The sequence below is a fragment of the Streptopelia decaocto genome (assembly GCF_964273445.1).
Source record: "Streptopelia decaocto genome assembly, chromosome: 3".
NCBI classification, from domain to species: domain Eukaryota; kingdom Metazoa; phylum Chordata; class Aves; order Columbiformes; family Columbidae; genus Streptopelia; species Streptopelia decaocto.
In genome coordinates this window covers 10,815,783-10,833,597 of record NC_138656.1, presented here as the reverse complement: position 1 = coordinate 10,833,597, position 17,815 = coordinate 10,815,783, and the positions used below count along the sequence as shown (strand labels likewise).

General features: G+C 42.5%; 2 protein-coding genes across 5 annotated transcripts in view; both read left to right on the top strand.

Moving 5' to 3' along the window:
• The first annotated feature begins 193 nt into the window (after positions 1-193).
• Positions 194-6,861, top strand: CRLS1 (cardiolipin synthase 1). Of its 4 annotated transcripts, none has more exons than XM_082047290.1 (7): positions 207-788; positions 1,205-1,342; positions 1,930-2,059; positions 2,519-2,604; positions 3,022-3,090; positions 3,416-3,507; positions 3,951-5,072. In XM_082047290.1, the coding sequence occupies exons 1-7, from the start codon at positions 384-386 to the stop codon at positions 3,967-3,969; spliced, it is 939 nt and encodes a 312-aa protein (XP_081903416.1). In that variant the 5' UTR covers positions 207-383; the 3' UTR covers positions 3,970-5,072. The 4 variants fall into 4 exon arrangements, with proteins under 4 accessions (XP_081903418.1, XP_081903417.1, XP_081903416.1 ...); XM_082047289.1 differs by lacking the exon at positions 3,951-5,072 and adding an exon at positions 5,082-6,861 and having other exon boundaries at positions 211-788; XM_082047291.1 differs by lacking the exons at positions 3,022-3,090; positions 3,951-5,072 and adding an exon at positions 5,082-6,861 and having other exon boundaries at positions 206-788.
• A 157-nt stretch (positions 6,862-7,018) lies between these two features.
• Positions 7,019-17,815, top strand: part of COMMD1 (copper metabolism domain containing 1) — a 75,277-nt gene continuing 64,480 nt past the window's right edge. The window contains exon 1 of the mRNA XM_082049257.1: positions 7,019-7,242. Coding sequence (XP_081905383.1) covers positions 7,054-7,242 — 189 coding nt within the window. The 5' untranslated portion in view covers positions 7,019-7,053. The remainder of the gene's footprint in view (positions 7,243-17,815) is intronic.

Here is a 17,815-nt window from a genome sequence, read left to right as displayed (position 1 = left end):
AGCTCGCGGGGGCACCGCGAGCGCCTGGGGACCCCCGGGGGAGAGCCTCGCTCGGCAGGTAGGCCGGAAAGCGCAGTTTTTCCCGCTGTTTCTCCCCACAGCCAAGATTTATTTCTAATTCAGCCTCCGCGCCCCCCGCAGGTCGCAGCCTGCCGTAAAGCGCGCGGCCTAGCGGGGAGGGGGACTGCCGTCAAGCGCCGCAAAAAAGTCGCACTCCCCCCCCCACCCCTCGTCGCACACGCACACCCTGCGGCTCGTACCCTGTCCCCGAGCCCCTGCCAGTCCGTCGGGGCGGCGAATGGCGGTGGCGGCGGGAGGCCGCTCGCTCCCGCGGGCAGGGCCGCGGCGCGCGTAGGGGCGGCGGGCAGGCGCCACCTCACATCATGCTGGCCGCCGCTTGGCTGGGCAGGGGTTTCTGGGGGCTCCTCGGCGGGGCGGGGCGGCGGCGGCCGGGCGGCGGCGCCAGGCCGCTGGCCAGCCGGCCCGAGGTGGCGGCGGCGGCGGAGGGGGGCGGTGGCGGGGGGGCGGGCGGCCGCTGCCTGGGCAACGGCGGCGTCTTCTGCCTGGCGGCGGCCGCGGGGGCTGTGGCGGGGCCGCGCGCGGCGCCCACCCTGCAGCAGCGCCCGCGGCTGCTGCGCGAGCACCAGCGGCTGCTGCGCGCCCCCGCCACCGCCTGGCGCCTCCTCAGCGGCGGGGCCGGGCCGCGAAGGGCGGGGGGCGGCGGCGGCGGGGCCGCGGCGCCGGAGCCCCCGCGGGAGCGCCGAGTGGCGGGGCGCTACGCCGAGCTGGTACGTGACCCGGGACGGGACGGGGGGTTGCGGGGAGGCGGCCGCTTTCTTCGTCGGTGCGGCGAGCTCCCGGCCGCGCTCCTCAGGTGCCCGGGGCCAGGCCGGTGCGCCCGGGGGAGCGCGGACGGTGTCCGTGACGCGCGGCCGGCGGGAAGCAGGTGTCACGCCCAATCTTTGAACCAGACGAAGGCTTTTTGGGTATCTCAGTGGCGGGCCGTTTTCCTTTTGAATGCTTGAGGTTACGTTTAGTAGCTAGAGGCCGTGTCTGTGTGTCTTGCGCAAACGGCGGGCTGTTTCCAAGAACTTGGAAGGCTTTCTGCCTAGTTCAAATTAAAGTGTGGTTTTGTCTTGATTAATTCACCTGCCAAGTTAGGCTTTGCCTTCCTGACCTGAAGTTTTGCTTTCTTGCTTTACAGTATGAAAACCCCTGGACGATCCCAAATATACTGTCAATGGCAAGAATGGGTTTGGCACCAGTTTTAGGCTATTTGATCGTTGAAGAAAATTTTGACGTTGCGCTAGGTGTCTTTGTTTTGGCTGGTGTAACGGATTTGGTATGTTTACATCAGTTTGGAAATACTTGGGGGGTGGTGTGGGCTATAGTGATCCCATTAACCTGACGAAATTTAGACTTGAATGTAGAATGGAAATGAATAAACAGATTAGGTTTTATATTAATTGTTTTCTAGAAATGGTATATACATCTTCTGTGACATTGTGAAGGGGGCTCATGCGTAACCCAAGGGGACTTAGTGCTGGTGGAGCAGAGGGGATATCAGGGTTCCCTGGTCAGTGCTTGTGCATCTTGTGGTGTGTGACCATATGCAGGTGTATGCAGTGCACCCATCATGACAGTAATTGTGTGAATTTTAGAGCATCAGTTACCTTTTTTCTTTTTCTCCTTGTTTTTTTGTCTTTCTTTCTTATAACAAGAATTGAATATGTTCATGGGTTTCCAAAGTTTGGAATGTAATGTGAAAAAAAGCATGATACAAATATCAGCTACAGGTATCACCTTTCATTTTAGTTAAGCTAGTTGTATTATATGATGTCATTCATGACATATCTTTGTAACAGCATGTATAAGCTATTTTTATTCTTAGTTTTCTAACAGAGGAACACTGAAATTTGTTTTTCCCAGTTGGATGGATTTATCGCACGAAACTGGGCTAATCAGAAATCAGCTTTGGGAAGTGCTCTTGATCCTCTGGCTGATAAAATTCTCATCAGTGTGCTCTATGTAAGCCTAACTTGTGCAAATCTTATCCCAGGTGAGGAAATGCCATTACTTGCATGTACTATATAAGGTAAAGAAGCTAATTTTGTATATAATAATATTTCTTGTGTTTCTTGCAGGAAAACTGTTTAGCTGGGAACTATTCTTTGTCAGTTACCCTTTGCTCCTTATTAAAGACTTAAAAACCACTTCCCCCAGTAGACCTTACGAAACACATGTGCTGCCATATACAAAACCAAAAAGTATATGCTGCCATTTTCAAATGTACTTTCTGTAAAGCAGTAATAGTAGCTATATTAAAAAAATTATCATAAACTGGATTGTTTTAGGACTTCAGATTAAACTCTTTTGGATGTTATGTTAAAAATCTTCAATCGTGCATAAAACTTGTTCAGAAGAATTTGGGAGTGGTGATTTCTTCTTATTTTATACTTTATTTACTTTTTAATCATGGATGTGATTTTCACTAGATCCTGTTGTCTTGATTTTTCAGTTTCACTTACTTCCATGATTATTCTGAGGGATGTAGCACTCATTGCTGCTGTTTTTTATGTTCGATACAAAACTCTTTCTCCACCGGTAAGTGTATAGCATTGAACAAAATCGTGTGAACATGTAATAATTTTATTTTGATTACGTCTTCTGTATTTTTGCATGTATAAAAAAGCAGTAGGCCTTTAACAAAATTGTAACCGAGAGATTTTCATCTTGAGACTTGATGGTTGCTCAAAACTTGCATGGATAGCCTAAGATGTAATGCTGTGCTTGTTCTTTTGCCAGGTAGTTTTGTAAGCAGAACATGATTTCACGAAACAGGTTTTATAAAGATGAGTCAGAGCTACTGATAACTTTTTAAATTTGTATGATGTCTAATAAATTGTATAAGAGCAGTATATTTTTTTTAGTGCTACGATTGACACTTCTGTATCATGTGAAGAGGCGTATCAGATTGAAAATCCTAGAATTGCCTTTTTTTTCTCTTTTCTCCCCCAACAGAGGACACTCAGTAGGTATTTTAACCCCTGTTATGCTACTGCCCAATTAAAACCAACATTCATTAGCAAGGTAAGAGTAGTAACTCATTACCAAGCATAACTCCTCAGTACTTGGGGTGGTGTGTAGTTTGGACAGAGGGGGCTGTTTACTAGTACTGCTGAGTGCTATTTCAAAATAGTGCCAACTCGTTTGGAGGCAACTTAAATCCTGGAAGATTTCCAACTATACTCTGTCAGAGCACATCTTAATTTGGAGTCTGTAAGGTGCTTCATTAAAAGTTTCTAAATAAATTTTCTGTGTATAGACTAAAACCAGTGATAGAAAGTGTATATTGATAGTCCTTGCATAGTACATGTCTTTGTTTTGGTTACATTTCTTATTTTGCTTTTATCAGATGAATACAGCAGTTCAGCTAATTTTGGTGGCAGCTTCTTTAGCAGCTCCTGTTTTCAATTATGTGGACAGCATATATCTGCAGACATTATGGTAACTTATCTCTTCACTTTTTTTCAGATAATTTAATGTACTCCTAAAAAACTGCTAATTGAGATTAATTTAATTGTGTGGAACAAAAAAACTGCGTCTAGATGATGTAATAGGCCTATACAGCTGAATTTTTACATGTTTATTCTTAACTGACACATGAGCTAGATATTTTTTGGTACTTAATTTACTGTACAAGCAAAAAATAGTCAAGTGAAACTAGCTAGGATCCAGGAATAGCTAACAAAGAAGTCTTCAGAATAGACGTAGTGTACACGGGTGAAGGGTACACTTTTTAACAGAAGAGAGTGGGAAGAAAGACTGTATGGATCCTTTATCTACTCATGCTGTAAGTGGCCTTGAAAAAGCAATTTTGATATCTGTAAAAATAGATAAAATACTTTGTTGTCTTTGCTTTATACTATATGTGCTATCTTGAAATCTAGGTTTCTGAAGCCTATTTGAAAAGCACCTGAAGAAATCCCGTGATTCCTGCTAGACTATAGGAAGAAAGGGGAGGGATTGAATGAAAACAGGCATACAGGAGCATATCTCCTTAAATAATGGCTGTTCTTTCACTGCTGTCCTTGGACATCTGAACTGTATCTGAGTCTGAAATGTAGCTGAGGACAGTTGTTACAAGTGCAGTTATTTCTCCCGAGCAGTTAGGTAAGAGTTCAGAACAAAGAGGCTGAACAGCAGATGGCAGAATTACTTAATAACTTAATTTTAAGTAGTGGAAAATCCAGTGGTACTTGTATTTTAGAGAACAAAAAACTGCAAACCCCAAGCTTTTAAGGAACAAGGAACTTTGATCTTAACAGTTAATGTGGTTTTTCAACCTGTTGGAAAGCCAAATCTGGAACTGCATCTGTGACAGACACCTTGCCGCTTGTATGGGGCTTTATGAGAGAGATACCATATTGTGAGTCATGGAGAAATGCTGGGTGTAACTTGTCAGGCTCCTCTATAAACGCTCTCAAAAATTACCTGGATGAGTCTGGCAGTGTGTCTGGGGGGGACAGCTGTAATGGAGGGGCTGGATTGTAGCTTTGACTCACACCTGAGTGGTGTTTGACACAGAGGAGTGCTGCAGATTTAGAAATATATGTAGTTATTACCCAGCTTCTGGGACAGGAACAAAAGAGGCTGAAGCCAAAACTTGTGCTTTAGCTTTGGAACTTGATAAAATCATAAGTTCAAGTTCTGTGTGATTTGAATGCTCCCCTTTGATCCTGCTAAGGGATAGTTTCCCAGATGAGTCAGTTCTCAAGCTGGTTAAAATCATGTAGGCTACAAGTTCTGAATCTCTTGTCTTCCCTTCTCTAAAACAGGTGTTATTATGGTAAAACTTTGGCCTAGTATGCAATTAAACAGAAGCGTGCAACTGAGCACTAGATGGCAGTTCCTTTGTTTATCTAATCCTCCGCTTAGCACTGAATTTCAGCATATAAACTGTAAACTGCATTTCTGTAGGGCATAGTCTGTATACTGAAAATAGAGAAAATGCCTAAAAATAACACTTTTAATTATAGTACGTGGACTCAAATGACTTACAGGAACTATTTTCCCCAAAGGTGCGTCACAGCTTTCACAACGGTAACATCTGCATACAGCTATTACCACTATGGCCAAAAAACGGTTCAGGTGATAAATAACAAATGAAGTATTCTTGAAAGAGCTGGGTCTTGGCAGCACGGTGTGCTGTGCTGCTGAAGATGGTTGTAGTGTGGCTGAGCTTTGGATCAAGACTGTCTTTTTCTGCTTAAACCATGGCATCACAATGAAGTTTGAACACATACTGTGTATAGAGACTTTTCAATGTATTTTTAATTTGTTTAAAAATAATGTTGTTTACAAAAAACAAATAAATAATCTTAAAGACACAGGCTACTGGTTGCTGCCATGTGCATCCCGAATAATTTTGTACTATTTTTGAAGTCAAAATACGCACTTTTCACCAGCACTTTTTTTTCCATCTTCACGCAAGGCAGTGAATAGGCTGAGATCTGAGAAGAAAAAGCAATTATAAGAACAAATTTGTCTTTGTACCTCAACCTAAGTCAGTAAACCAGCATTGCTCGTTAGGACTTAATGACATCCTTCAGAAGAAGAAAAGCATGCCATGGAGGAACAGTATCTTCAGAAATTTAAAGTGGAGTGATAGAATTTTTACTTCATATTCAGTGGTGATATGGATAGGCCATGAAGAGTTGTTACCCTGCTCCTTTTTAAATATGAGCAACAGTGGACTGTATTCATCAGAGAAGAGTTTTGAGTCCCAGAAGGGTCGGCTGTGACGTGAAGAGTCTGTACCCAAATTCCAATAAGTTTCTCATACTATGTATTCATATCTAGTGATAGAGAGAAACTTCTGTATCTCCAGGTTCCTTAGAGCTTCTACAGATGCTGTTTAATCTATATATCATGGGAGGAAAAGGACATCTTAAATATTGCCCAAATCAATGAAGAACAGAAGAAACTTTTAGATGCCTGTACTGTTAATTCTTCCTTAACTTCTAACTTCAAGAGATATTGGTTGATCCCTGTCAGACAAGGATGACTCACATGTGTTCTTTGCCTGTTCTCTACTTAAAACAAGCTGCAGAATAAAGCACTAGGCAGAACAGATCATGTTGATCATAAACTCAAGTTTTCTCTTTTTGAGCAACATGTGATTTCTTGTATGTCATAAAAAAGTGCAACTATGAAGGGCTTAAATAATTGAAATCAGGTGGTATATGATACTACTGTTATTGGCAGGAGAAAATTTGCTGTAGACATCTCTTGAGAGCACAGTCTCTTTTGTGACTGCATATGCTTGTATATACAAAGCACTTTAATATTTTTTTAATATTTAAACTTGTATAGAATGGTGCACAGAGAAAACACTTGTTTTTTATTAGTACCTGTTTCATAACTGTCCTTATTTTTGTGGTCTATGCTGCATCTTACAGTGAAAGGACAGAGAGCAAAGCCTGTGGGAGCTTCCTTAAAACATCTGAGTATTTAGTAAAATCAGATACTTTTCTTGAAGAAACAGTTTAGAAAGCAGAGCTTTATTGTACCCAGTCAGGTCATTCCTGTTTGGTTCAAGTTGATGGGATTGGGTTTGGGGATTTTTCTTGTGTGTGATTGGTGTGGGGGTTTTGTGTTGTTCTTTTTTTTTAATCATAAAATGCCTTTGAAACATCAAATGAAATTGACTGGGAATGGAACAACACCAATCAGTGAAGGCTCCTTGGTGTGTGTCATTACACTTGTCATTACTTGTGTTAATAAGAAGTTAATTGTACAATTACTCCGTGGTATGTGCCTAAATGTTTGTGTTAAATAAAATTCGTCCGAGTGGTAGAACCGCTGCTTTTTCCACGTACGTGTTTGGTGCCTGATAGTTACGCATCGCTTGCTCGGAGAACGATCCATCCCACTCCCGGTACACTCTGAGAACGCTCGGCGCTCCCGCTCCGGGGCGGCCTGTCCCTACGCGGCCGCCGTACTCGTTGCTTCGGGTGGGGCGAGGCCGGCGGTGGCTCCGCCCTCTCCAGGATGGCGGCGCCGGAGCAGCCGCCGCCCGAGGGCTCGAAGCCGCTGAGCGGGCTCCTCGGCGGCATCGCCCAGGCCGCCTACTACGGCAACGCCGACATCACGGAGGAGCTGCTGCGCGGGCAGCTCTACCCCGAGGCGGCGCCCGAGGAGTTCCGTGCCCTGCGCGCCAAGATGGGCGGCCTTCTGCAGGTAGCGGCCGGGACGGGGCTCCGGAGGGGGAAGCGGCTCAGCTGTGGGGGCCCTGCCCGGGGGGGTTCAGCCATTTCATCGGCCTCCCCAGCTGAGCGTGTGTGATGTCCACACACGGACGAGCGCCTTCCTCCCCGGGGGGCCCTGGCGGCCGCGGGGGCTGCTGCGGGGGGTTGAGCTGTGCCTGGCGCTTCTGGAGCGTGTTGGGGAGGGTGACAGCGGCTCGGCTCGCCAGTGGCTTCCCCCTCAGCGGGCACAGCGGGGAACGGGCGGCTCGGTGCGGGGCCGGGCTGTGGTCGCGCTCTCTGTTCGTGACTCAGAAGCGGGAGCCCGGACACTGTGAAGGGCAAAGCGCGACTCTGGGCGCTTATGCTCCTGGAAATAAGCACCGCTACTAGAGAACTTTTTAAGAAGAGCTACTATTCGAAATACAGATTTCTTAAAGGAAAACTGTATTTTGGGAAAAGTATCACCCACTGTGAAGCAAGCTATTTTAAAGAGCAGACAGATTTTACTTTACGCGTCAGAGAGGAGAAGGTATTTTTCTCCTGAATAGGTTTTCCCCGCCACGTTCGGAGGGAAGCGCGTAGTTTTCCGCAGCTCCCGGTGGCACAGGAGCCTCCAGGTGCGGAACGCTTGGGTGGCGGCCGCCTCCTGGTGGGCGAATCCGCCACCGCTTCGCAGGGTTTACACACTTGGTGATTGTTCAGTACACTCGTGTGAGGAAAATACAACAAAATGCGTTAGCGCGGCTTTGGCTGGATAAATTTTCATGCCTAAACTCATGCTGTATTTAGCAGTGAGCTTTTTATGTTGTCTTTTTCTAAAATGTCCTTTTCTACGTACAAGTAAAGCTGCAATGTGTTCGCTTGCTGTGCTTTCCGTGTCACTGCAGCACTGTATGCTGTTTGTATTGCTGAAGATCATTAATCTGTTTTTTAAACAACATATTTTAAATTACAATCCTCTGAAGAATCCTTGAGATTATCTTGTCTTGGTCTGTATGGTGAAAAGAAATGTCAGAAACTTGAAAAGGAGTTGTCTTTTCTTGCTTCTGTGTGTGTTCTTATTTGTTACAAGGCCAAAAATAAGTTTGTGCTTTCAAAAAGAAAAATGACTGTAAAATATCTTTTTCCTTTTTTTTATTTTTTTTCCCTATATTGCTATTTTTGTATCAGGAGTCAGTATGTTAGTGCAAACATGCGTGTTAGCAGATAAACAGTTAACTGCTGCTTTAAATCCTGATGGTGCAGCAGTAGCGACGGAATCATTACACACAATGTCACTGGATTTAGCAGAAAATGCAGCTCGGTCTCCCGTAATGACACTGTGCTCACAGCACTGTTAGCAGCAGCATCAGGTAAGGAACTGCACATGTTAAATGTATCACTTTGATAATTATTTATGGTCACTCATGCCTGAAGAAAACCGCCTTGGTGGGCAGAGCAGTCAGGTCTGCCACATGTTCTGCAAGACGCAGGATGCCAGTTGGGAAGTATGTTATTGCCAAAATGGGGGGTCTTGCCCCTTTTGGCCCATCTGTCACTGCTTACCTTTTGACAACTACAGCACTTTCTGGACCACTCTGTGAGCTGACAGTTTTCTGTTGGATTATTGAATAACTCAAAGGGAGGAAGAAAAAGAGAATTATTTTGAAGTTCCTGAGTTTCAGTTATTTAATGAAAAGACGTGGTGGGCGTCAGAGATGATTAAAGGGGACAGTTGGTACTGCGTAGCCAGGAGTGAAGGGGAGCAGGAGGCGAGATGTGCTTTTCAGAAGTAGCAAGCTATTTTGCTGGCATCCTGAAGTAAACTGAAATCCATGGCTGTTGATATACTGAGCACTGAACTAGACTTTCTCAGATCTGGGCACGCTGTCTGTTCTTTGCTCTGTCTTGTGGGGCGATGGTGACTGCGCATTGCCAGAGCTCAGGAACCAAACCCTGTGAGGATCAGCATCTGAATCCATGGCAAAAGGCCAAGAAATTTTGAGTTCTACCTGACAGTTACACTGAAAAAAAAGATGTCTTTCTGCTGTATCATTTTCTTTTAGAAAACGAAACTAAGAGTCCATACATTCTTCCCCCATCCTTGTGTATTCTGGCTGATATTTCAGCAATTCCTGTTCAGTTCTTGAGTTGCTTTTCAGTTTTACTTTAAAAGTTAGTTTCCTCTCTAAATCTGCCTAAGCCAAATTTTACTCTGATATTCTATTCTCCCCTAATCCGATTGTAATTTTTCAGACCTCATGGTTATATCTTTATTTTTTTTCTCACCTGTTTTTCTTGGTGCTTTTGTCCTACCTCAGAGATATGGCAGATAACAAAAGAAGCACAAGTAGTATTTTTCTATTTATTTCACTGCAGTATAGTAACTTTAGGTACATGGTAACTTCATATGAATAATCTCCAAACTCTGTATAGGCTTTGTTTTTCTGTTTGCAGAAATGGGCGGCTCTTTAGCCATCACTGAAACGTGACAGCTGCTGAGCCACTATGATGTGTTTGAGGCCAGAAGAAAAGACATTGCCACGATCAGAGGAAATAGCAAGAGAAGCTTAGGTAGGCAAATGTAGTTGACAGACTTAGAATTTTATGAGGACGCTGGCATTCATTTGTTTCTTTAATGATCAAGTTCAGATGATGACCTGAAAACCCTGGAATGAATATTACCAGCTCCGTCATAAAGACCATTTCTTGCAGGACTGAAGACTCCCTGGTCTTGTCTGTGTTCTGTTTGGGTTTTGTCTTTTTTTCTTTCTCTTCGGAAGACAACTCCTATTCAAGCATTGTTGAGATGTCACGTTCTGGACATAAAGTTAATTCAGGCCCTAGAAAAACACAGATAATTAAAATTATTGCATATTTAGCCATTGTTAGACATATAGCTTAGGAGGATGGCGATGTTTTGGGAAGAGGATGTCATATTCCCCACATGCTGCTTTAAGAACCAAAACTGGTAACACCTGTGGTCTTGGAGGTCATGCCTTCCAGCGTAGAACAGCATCTTGCTGTTACCAGTTGTGTCTCATGGTCTTCGCGGCCACCACTAAGTTGAAGTTTTGAGCTAAGCAATACACAAACTCCTTTGTACAAACACTACTTCATGTCGCATATGCATGGATTTTGGGGCTGCTTATTTCTAGTGGGTGGCTTGAAGTAACACCTAGGTCCTGTGGATACTTTCAGGATCTCTGTTCTAGAGCATCCTAAAAAATCCCTTGGTTTTCTGGTCATTTTGAGGGCCCACTCTCTCTCATACCTCCCAATATGAGGGGAGAAAGGTTGATTTTTAGGGTTGTGCTTTGAAGTAGGGAGGCTTAAAATTTTGCCTCTTCTTCCATCTACCTAGTGGGAAAACCCATTGTCCTAGCTATTATTTGAGATACCTCCTTTTCGGTTCTTACAGCTAATGAGCAAATCTCTGCTTCTTGCATAAACTGACTCATCTGACGCCACTGCACAGACATGGTGTGAGCTGTTTCCTTTTGTTTGAACAAGGTGGCGGAGCAAGGGTGATGGGAAAGTCATCTTGGCCCTGCAAGTTGCTTAACTAAATGTTCAGGCAGCTGAGAACCGCAAAACGTATTTGCACGCTGCAGAGAGTTGCCTGGAACACTTTTAGTATCTCTGAATTTAAATATGGAAGGGGGGAGGGCTGTTGTTGTTGTTGTTGTTGGGGTTTTTGTGTGTTGTATTTGCTGATAATGGCAAACTTCAAAAGTGTTCCTCTGTGCTTACAACAGCTTAGTCTTTCAGCAACTCTTGGATACTGGTGTCTCCCCAGCACCTGAAGGAGCAAGCTCCACTTGAAGATCTGTGTTGTCCCTTCCTTGTCTATTGTCACATGAATTTCTGAGCAAGGTTATTCCAGTCTTGATATTTAATTTATTGTGAGAGGTCTGCATTATTAAAATGGTAACAGTAATGTTTGTATTATCTTTTTTTGTAGTTTTGTTTTTTCCTTTCTCCTCTGGGTGGTGGCGGAAGGGGAGCAAACAGCAGAATAGCAACAGAAAGTCAGAGTTCTTATTTGTGCAGCCGTTTCCCTTGGGTGCAGTAATCTGCACATGAAGTTCAGAAGAAAAGAGGTAACTGTTATTTCTCCATTGATGATAATACCTAATAGCACAAAATACGTTCTTTTGGAAAGTGGCCGTACTGTTTATTTTCAAGTACTTCATTTAGATGCCCAAGTCCTTTGTATGGTAAATATGGAAAAGACCAGATGTCTTATACTGTCTTCTGTTGACTTTATAGGTAATGTAAGCACCTAAATTGGATGGGCTGAGTTATACCTCATTCTTGTCCCTAGAGGCTTTTTTTTTTAATCTGACACCTATCTTCTTGATGGTTAGAAGCAGAGAGATTTATTGCTCTTGTGACTTAACTGCTGTAGTACTTCATGTCTTTGAAGTAGTAATCATAGCTCTGTACCGTAAATCAGCCACTTTCTTATATTAGAACTGAGTATAGATAAGGTGAAGGACTTTCTTATACCATCCTGCGTTCCATCTGTGCAAAGCATGGCACCTGTGAAAAGTATGGAGATGAAAAAGGACCACAAAAGTGTTTCCTTGTCATCGTTTATTGTAGGGCGACAATAAACTATGGCAGATGCTCTCTGTTAACCCCCCGCCCTCCACACTAAGTGAAGGGAATGGGAGGAAAAGGGAGAGAGGCTTAAAAGTTGGGAAATTAAAAATGCTTTACTAATAATACTGATAATGAGAGAAATAACGCAAAATACACAAAACCAATATTGAATTTCCCGCAGCGGAGGGGGTGTTGCTCCAGCAGGGCAGGCATCTGGAAGTCCTGGGCTGGACTCTGCAGTAAACCAGAACTGGATTCAGGGATGTACGGACTGGAACCAGGCCCAGGATCGCAGGGGGACGGGCAGGGACAAGGCCTTCATGATCTCCCAGTTTTAGACGGTTTATGACATAGATGGCATGGAATACCTGGTTGGTCAGTTTTGGTCATCTGTTCTGTCTGCCCCTCCCTCCAAGTACACCCCTCTCACTTATGGGATGTACAAAACTTATCAGTGACCTTGGCTGCCGTAGCAGTAAGGATAAACCTGTGCCTTTTCTGGATATCATTCCTACTGTTAGCAGCTCTGGAACAAACAGTGTCTGGAAAACATGCAGCCAACTAACTTCAGAAAAATGCAGTTACTTAGAGGGACTTAGCTGAAAGGAAAATTCACTAAAAGAGAATTGGTCTTGTTTTAAACAAAACCAGGACAAAAAATATTTACTGCAGCAATAAGCATTCAATTTCCGCACCTCCCCCCCCCGCCCCGGTTTGTGTATAGCATAGTTCTGTTTTTCTGTTTTTGTATTTATAAAAGGTATCATGATGATGTACTTCTTAGAGCTGTTTCCTTTCTTGCCCCTAGATCTTCTGAATGCATGTGGATCTGAATCTGACCTCTTTCTAAAATGCCAAATTTATTTTGTAGAGAAATCACATTATTTTATTACATTTGCCTTTTTTTTTTTTTTTTTCTTTTTAAAATCTCATTTCTTTTCTTGTGTTGGAATATCCTGGAAGGCAGAACAAAGCCCTAGGAAGGCTGGCCCTGGGCAGCTGTAGCTTTTCAATGTTCTTCTATCAATTGTTTTTTTTACCCTCTGCTTTCATGCTTCCCAGTATCCTATCCTGTAAGGTTGCAAAACATTGAGAAACTGTGGTGATCAGCTTTTGCAAATTCTCTCCCATGGTTGTTTTTTTTTGTTTTCAAAGACTTGTTCATTCTGATCAAAATATTATATTTGTGTCTTCGTTACATAAGTTTAATTTACTGTATTCCACTGGTAATAAGTTACTTTACATCTGGAGTAATTCCACTCCTTCCCTTTTGGTGGCAGTAGGCTGTTGGATTTATTGAATGTGATCATCTGCTGCCGTACTGGAAGTGTTCTGGTTTGCTCTTCTGCTGCAGAACAAACTGTATGTTGGCTGAATGATAATAAAAATTTCAGCCTGAGGAGTCTAAATATTTTATTGTATTTGATTCATAAGTGTTTATTTTCACAAATACTGAGGGTGTCACCATCTGTAATAAATATACTGGTATGTCATTGGTAAAATATTAATCAGACTGTACTTAAGTGATGTGTGAGAACCTAGAGCTCGATATCCACCATATATGATGTATCAAAACTCTATATATACACTTCATAACATTCACTAGCCCTCTCCCATTGATTATTTTCAGTAGAGATCATGTTGATATTTCTGCCACTTTTTCTAATGACTGTCATGTTTCATTTTGCTGTTGCTCAGCCAAGAGGCTAATTGTACCATTGCTATTTGCCTTTGCTGTGCCACTGGCACGCACAATGTATGTGTGTCCCATCTTGAAGCTGTTTCTATATTGTGAAATACCCAACTGTTTCTAGTGATTACTTTTCTTCATGCCTTCAGAGGACATCTGTTGAATAAGAAAGCTTTTGATTAAAATCTGGCCTAAAGGCTGTGGGGGAAAACTCTGTGCCACTGGTGGGTACAGTCGCTTGGTGTGTAAAATGCTCTGGAGTCTTTGGAGGCTGATCAGTGCTGTTGTCATGTGTGGACCCTAAAGGCTCGCTCTCCTGCTGGGGACCACAGTCCTTTCCCTGTGAAGTTGCTGTTGTTACCTAGAGAGGAGGTCCCAAAGCATTACTGCCTCTGCTTGAGAAGGGAATATTTGGTCTTCACAGAAGGGATCTGCCCTTAGATGAAAAGTCAGCACAGAAGAACAGCTGTAGGTCTCACTCAGTTCTGGAGCATAAAGGCCTCTTCTTCAGCAGGATTTCTGTTGACAGCCACTGGTGGGAAATGAAAAACTTCTTGCGTTTTCTAATAAGGGAGTTGTCATTCTTCTCTCTCCCCAGATACCTTGTGATTCCTCAAGTATGTGGGCTGAGTCATGAACTCTCAAGTGCTTTGCAGTTGTCCAAGCTTCTGCAAGACTGAGAGGCAAAACAGCTTCAATCGGAAGACTGAGATTAAATCATTTGGGAAGAGTTAATAGGAGAGACTGCTTGCTTTCTGCTGTTTTGGAATTTCAACTGTACCTGCATCTACCAACTAAAAAGCTAACTCAGTAAACATGTTCATTCTTCTCAATTAATGTAAAAGGAAACAAGTTGCTTGTAAAGCATTAAAAAGTACTGTGTCCATATGAGGTGCTTTCTAACCAAATATGCGTCCTGCATAGTGTTACACCTTTTACTCCAGCAAATGTGCTTATTATGAATAATTGCATTTGTTATTGGGCTAAGCAGAAATATACTGACAGTAACTTTGCACAGAATTTTGGGAGGGAGGGAATGTCTACGGTGTTATGATTGGACCTACATGAGAAAATTATTATCTCAGTTGATGTTTGTGTGGAACAACTAAATAACAATCCTAATCCGTTTTGTTTTGTTTTTTTTAAATTTAGCGAAGCACCACTATTATATATCTCACTAATATGAACATAGCTCAGTTGTCACCTCTGCAGTGTCTGGTTTTGCAGCCTATGTTTTTTCTTCTCAGTATGTAAAACCTACAGTTCCTGATTCTTTTTTTTCACTATTTCAGTGTCATCTTAGGGGGACAGAAAATTGCATGTTTACTTGAAGTAGCATCTGCTGTATTGCGGTGATGCAAATATTCATGGATACTGCCCCAAAGCATTCTTATTAGTGCTTGCAATATGAGTTATTTTAGATTTTAGGTATGCATATCTACAGTCAGTTCAAATAAGGCCTGGTGCAGCTGGCAGCTGTAGGAGTAGCATAAAATGGAGGGGGAAAATTCTTCAGAAGAATGAATTGGAGAGGAAGGTTGGCTGCAAGATGTTACATGGTGGAAGAACATTGACAGGAGTGGTTAGATCAGTGCTTCCCTGCCTGGAGCACCAATTTACTGCTTGTATGTGTCAGCTAGAAAAAACAATGTACCTGCATCATTTTGGATTTTTAAAATACTCATTCTTTTGCCATTTCTCCAGTTGCAAAACTTGGTGTTTGTATTAAGGCCTTTCGTTTTTGAAGTATGGTTTTCATTTTAATTATTGTAGAGATGTGTCGAAGGCAGTGGTTTTGCTGGTAGCTGTGGGATGTGGATATGATGATATTCTGCACTGTGAGCAGACCTATACAAGTTGGACTCTCTTTTGAATAACATGGTATGAGCAAGGCTTCCCACCCACACATCTGCATTACAAACCTCATAGCATTCCTACTACTGGGTGGCTACGAGTGCAACTCCTGCAGGTGGGTAGAAACAGGAGGGCTCCCTCTGTTATAATGTAGTTCATTTAATAAGTAGTATTTTCCATAACTCAAACATGACACTGAGGTGAAAGGTTATTACCTAACAAGGCCAATCCAAGACTTACTTCATCTGAGACTGTAAAGTGCCGATATGCCATAACTGTGCCACTTCAGGGAAAACGGCTTACCTTACATTTAATGGTTTACCTGACCTTTTGTGTCTTTTTTGTTCTATGTTCTTATCTATGGAAAAGTGGTAAATCAAAAGAAGTCCTGCGTCATTGATGTGTAATAGGTGTGGTAAACCCTGTATTGCCCAAATGAGAAGCAAGTCTTTCTCTCTCAATCTGTGTTTTTGCTCAATTAGAGTGTTGATTATGTCTTTGCAAGTAGAGATCTAGTTGCTTTGTCTCAGCTGGCAAAGTGGAGGCTGCCCTATGACTAGAGCAGGAAGGTCAGTTACAGCTCTCCATGTTTATGATGACTCTACATTACATCTACCTTTTATAATGCCCTGCTGAAAATCTGCTAATTGTGTGTTAATGGACTTCTGGAAGAGTGCTGCTAAGAAATTGGGTTCCCTGGTGGTTGCAGTGTTTCATATCCTGTTGATGTCCCTTTTCCCATCCAAATGTATGGTTCAGTTTGTTGAATTTGTAGAACTTCTGCCACTAAGTAGTATTTTCATTGTTAATAACACCAGCAAGTTTTGGATGCAGTCTTTATCTCTCAAAAGAACAACCCCACACATGTATGATTAGCCTAAGTTACATATATATATGTGTGTGGTTAACATATGTTGTGTATATATATTTTTAGGTATGCACTTACAAGCACATGCACAGAAAGGCAAGTATTTTGATTATGCTGAAATTCATTAGTCCAGTCTGATCCCTGCAGTGTTTCCCTTGACCTTAATAAGAGTTTACTCTGACTGAAGACTGATTTGAAGTTCGTTACTACAAATTAAATGCTTCTACTATACTTAATTAGTGTTCATCAAACACATGCTGTATGGATTATATTTGAAAAGGGAAAAAGACTCCCTTAGGCTTCACATGTATTTTCATTCCTTTATTTCAGTAGCACTAATGCTCCATTCTCTGTTTCCCAAAGTGGGAGGGAAGTGGTGAAGATGGTAATGAGGTTCACTGCCATCATCTCAGCACTGGTGATTTTCTGGACTAGTATCTTTCCTTTTTAAATGTGGCCCATGAAAAGGGGAGAACTTGAGTTGTCCTCCTTCATGCACCAAGCTGAAGAAGAAACTAAAAGGAAGGGAGAATCTGTACACTGAAATTATGTTCTTTATCAGAATACTTTTTAAATTGTGTTTGTTACAACTGGTATGAAGAAAGATTAACCTTTGCTTGCTCTAGGAGGGTACTGATGTTGGCAATCGAGTGAAAATTCTTATTCTGGTCTTGTGAGGCTGCCACACAGCTGAGCAGATAATAGACTTTTTATTATTTTCTCTTCCCCCGCCTTCCCCAAATATACTTTTTTTTTTTTTTAATTGCAAATAAAGATATCTCTTATCAGGAAAAAAGACTAGTCAATGGATGCTTTACATTGGGGGGAGCATAATCTACTCTGCTAACCTACACATCCTCATTTCACAGAACATTCAGAACAAGAAGAAAGCAACAGAAATAACTGTTAATGCATTGAATAACCAATACCTTGTCAAAGATGCAGAGCTGCGGTGTTCACTTGAGCCACTGAAGTTCACACCTAGCGTATGAAAAGGAAATTTGGATGATACAAGTCGGCGTTTTTACTAGTTGAACATCTGAAATATCCCATTGCCTGTAGCTCTTGGCAGCTACAGTCTTGGTATGATGTACATTAGTTTTTCCACTGTACTGGTTTGTAGCAACTGGATGCAGTATGTCCAACAGCTTGTTAAAAAAAAAAAAAAAAGACTGACAATACCAAAAAAGTTAGAGTGGCAAAAATGCTGTATGGCTAGATTTGTTCCATTTTGCAGTTTGTACTTTCTGGAGCCTTGAACTCTTCAACATGGTTAGATGACATTGATTTTTCCAAGAATTTATTTATTTAAATAAAAAAAATAATTAGTGGCACAAAATAACAGGCACAACAGTGATGCCATTGATATGTGAAGTCTTTTGTTCACTGATGTTTTCAGTCATTGAGCCCAATAGGGCAGAAGTTGTCAGGTAAGAACCTCTGGCAACCCGAGCTCCAGCCTAAAGAGCTGATCTGGTTCCCTGGGAGCCTCCCTGGGGCTCCACATTCATCTCCAGAGGATCATTGGCTTTAGAACAAGATGAAGTGAGTGGCTTTCTGTAAAGG

What these genes read in the sequence shown, in the direction of transcription:
- CRLS1 (XM_082047289.1), top strand. Translation starts at nt 384, where the DNA reads ATGCTGGCCGCCGCTTGGCTGGGCAGGGGTTTCTGGGGGCTCCTCGGC. An exon ending in TTGTGCAAATCTTATCCCAG is followed by an intron (nt 2,060 to 2,518) that starts GTGAGGAAATGC and finishes TTGATTTTTCAG; the next exon opens with TTTCACTTACTTCCATGATT. An exon ending in ATATATCTGCAGACATTATG is followed by an intron (nt 3,508 to 5,081) that starts GTAACTTATCTC and finishes TTTTCCCCAAAG; the next exon opens with GTGCGTCACAGCTTTCACAA.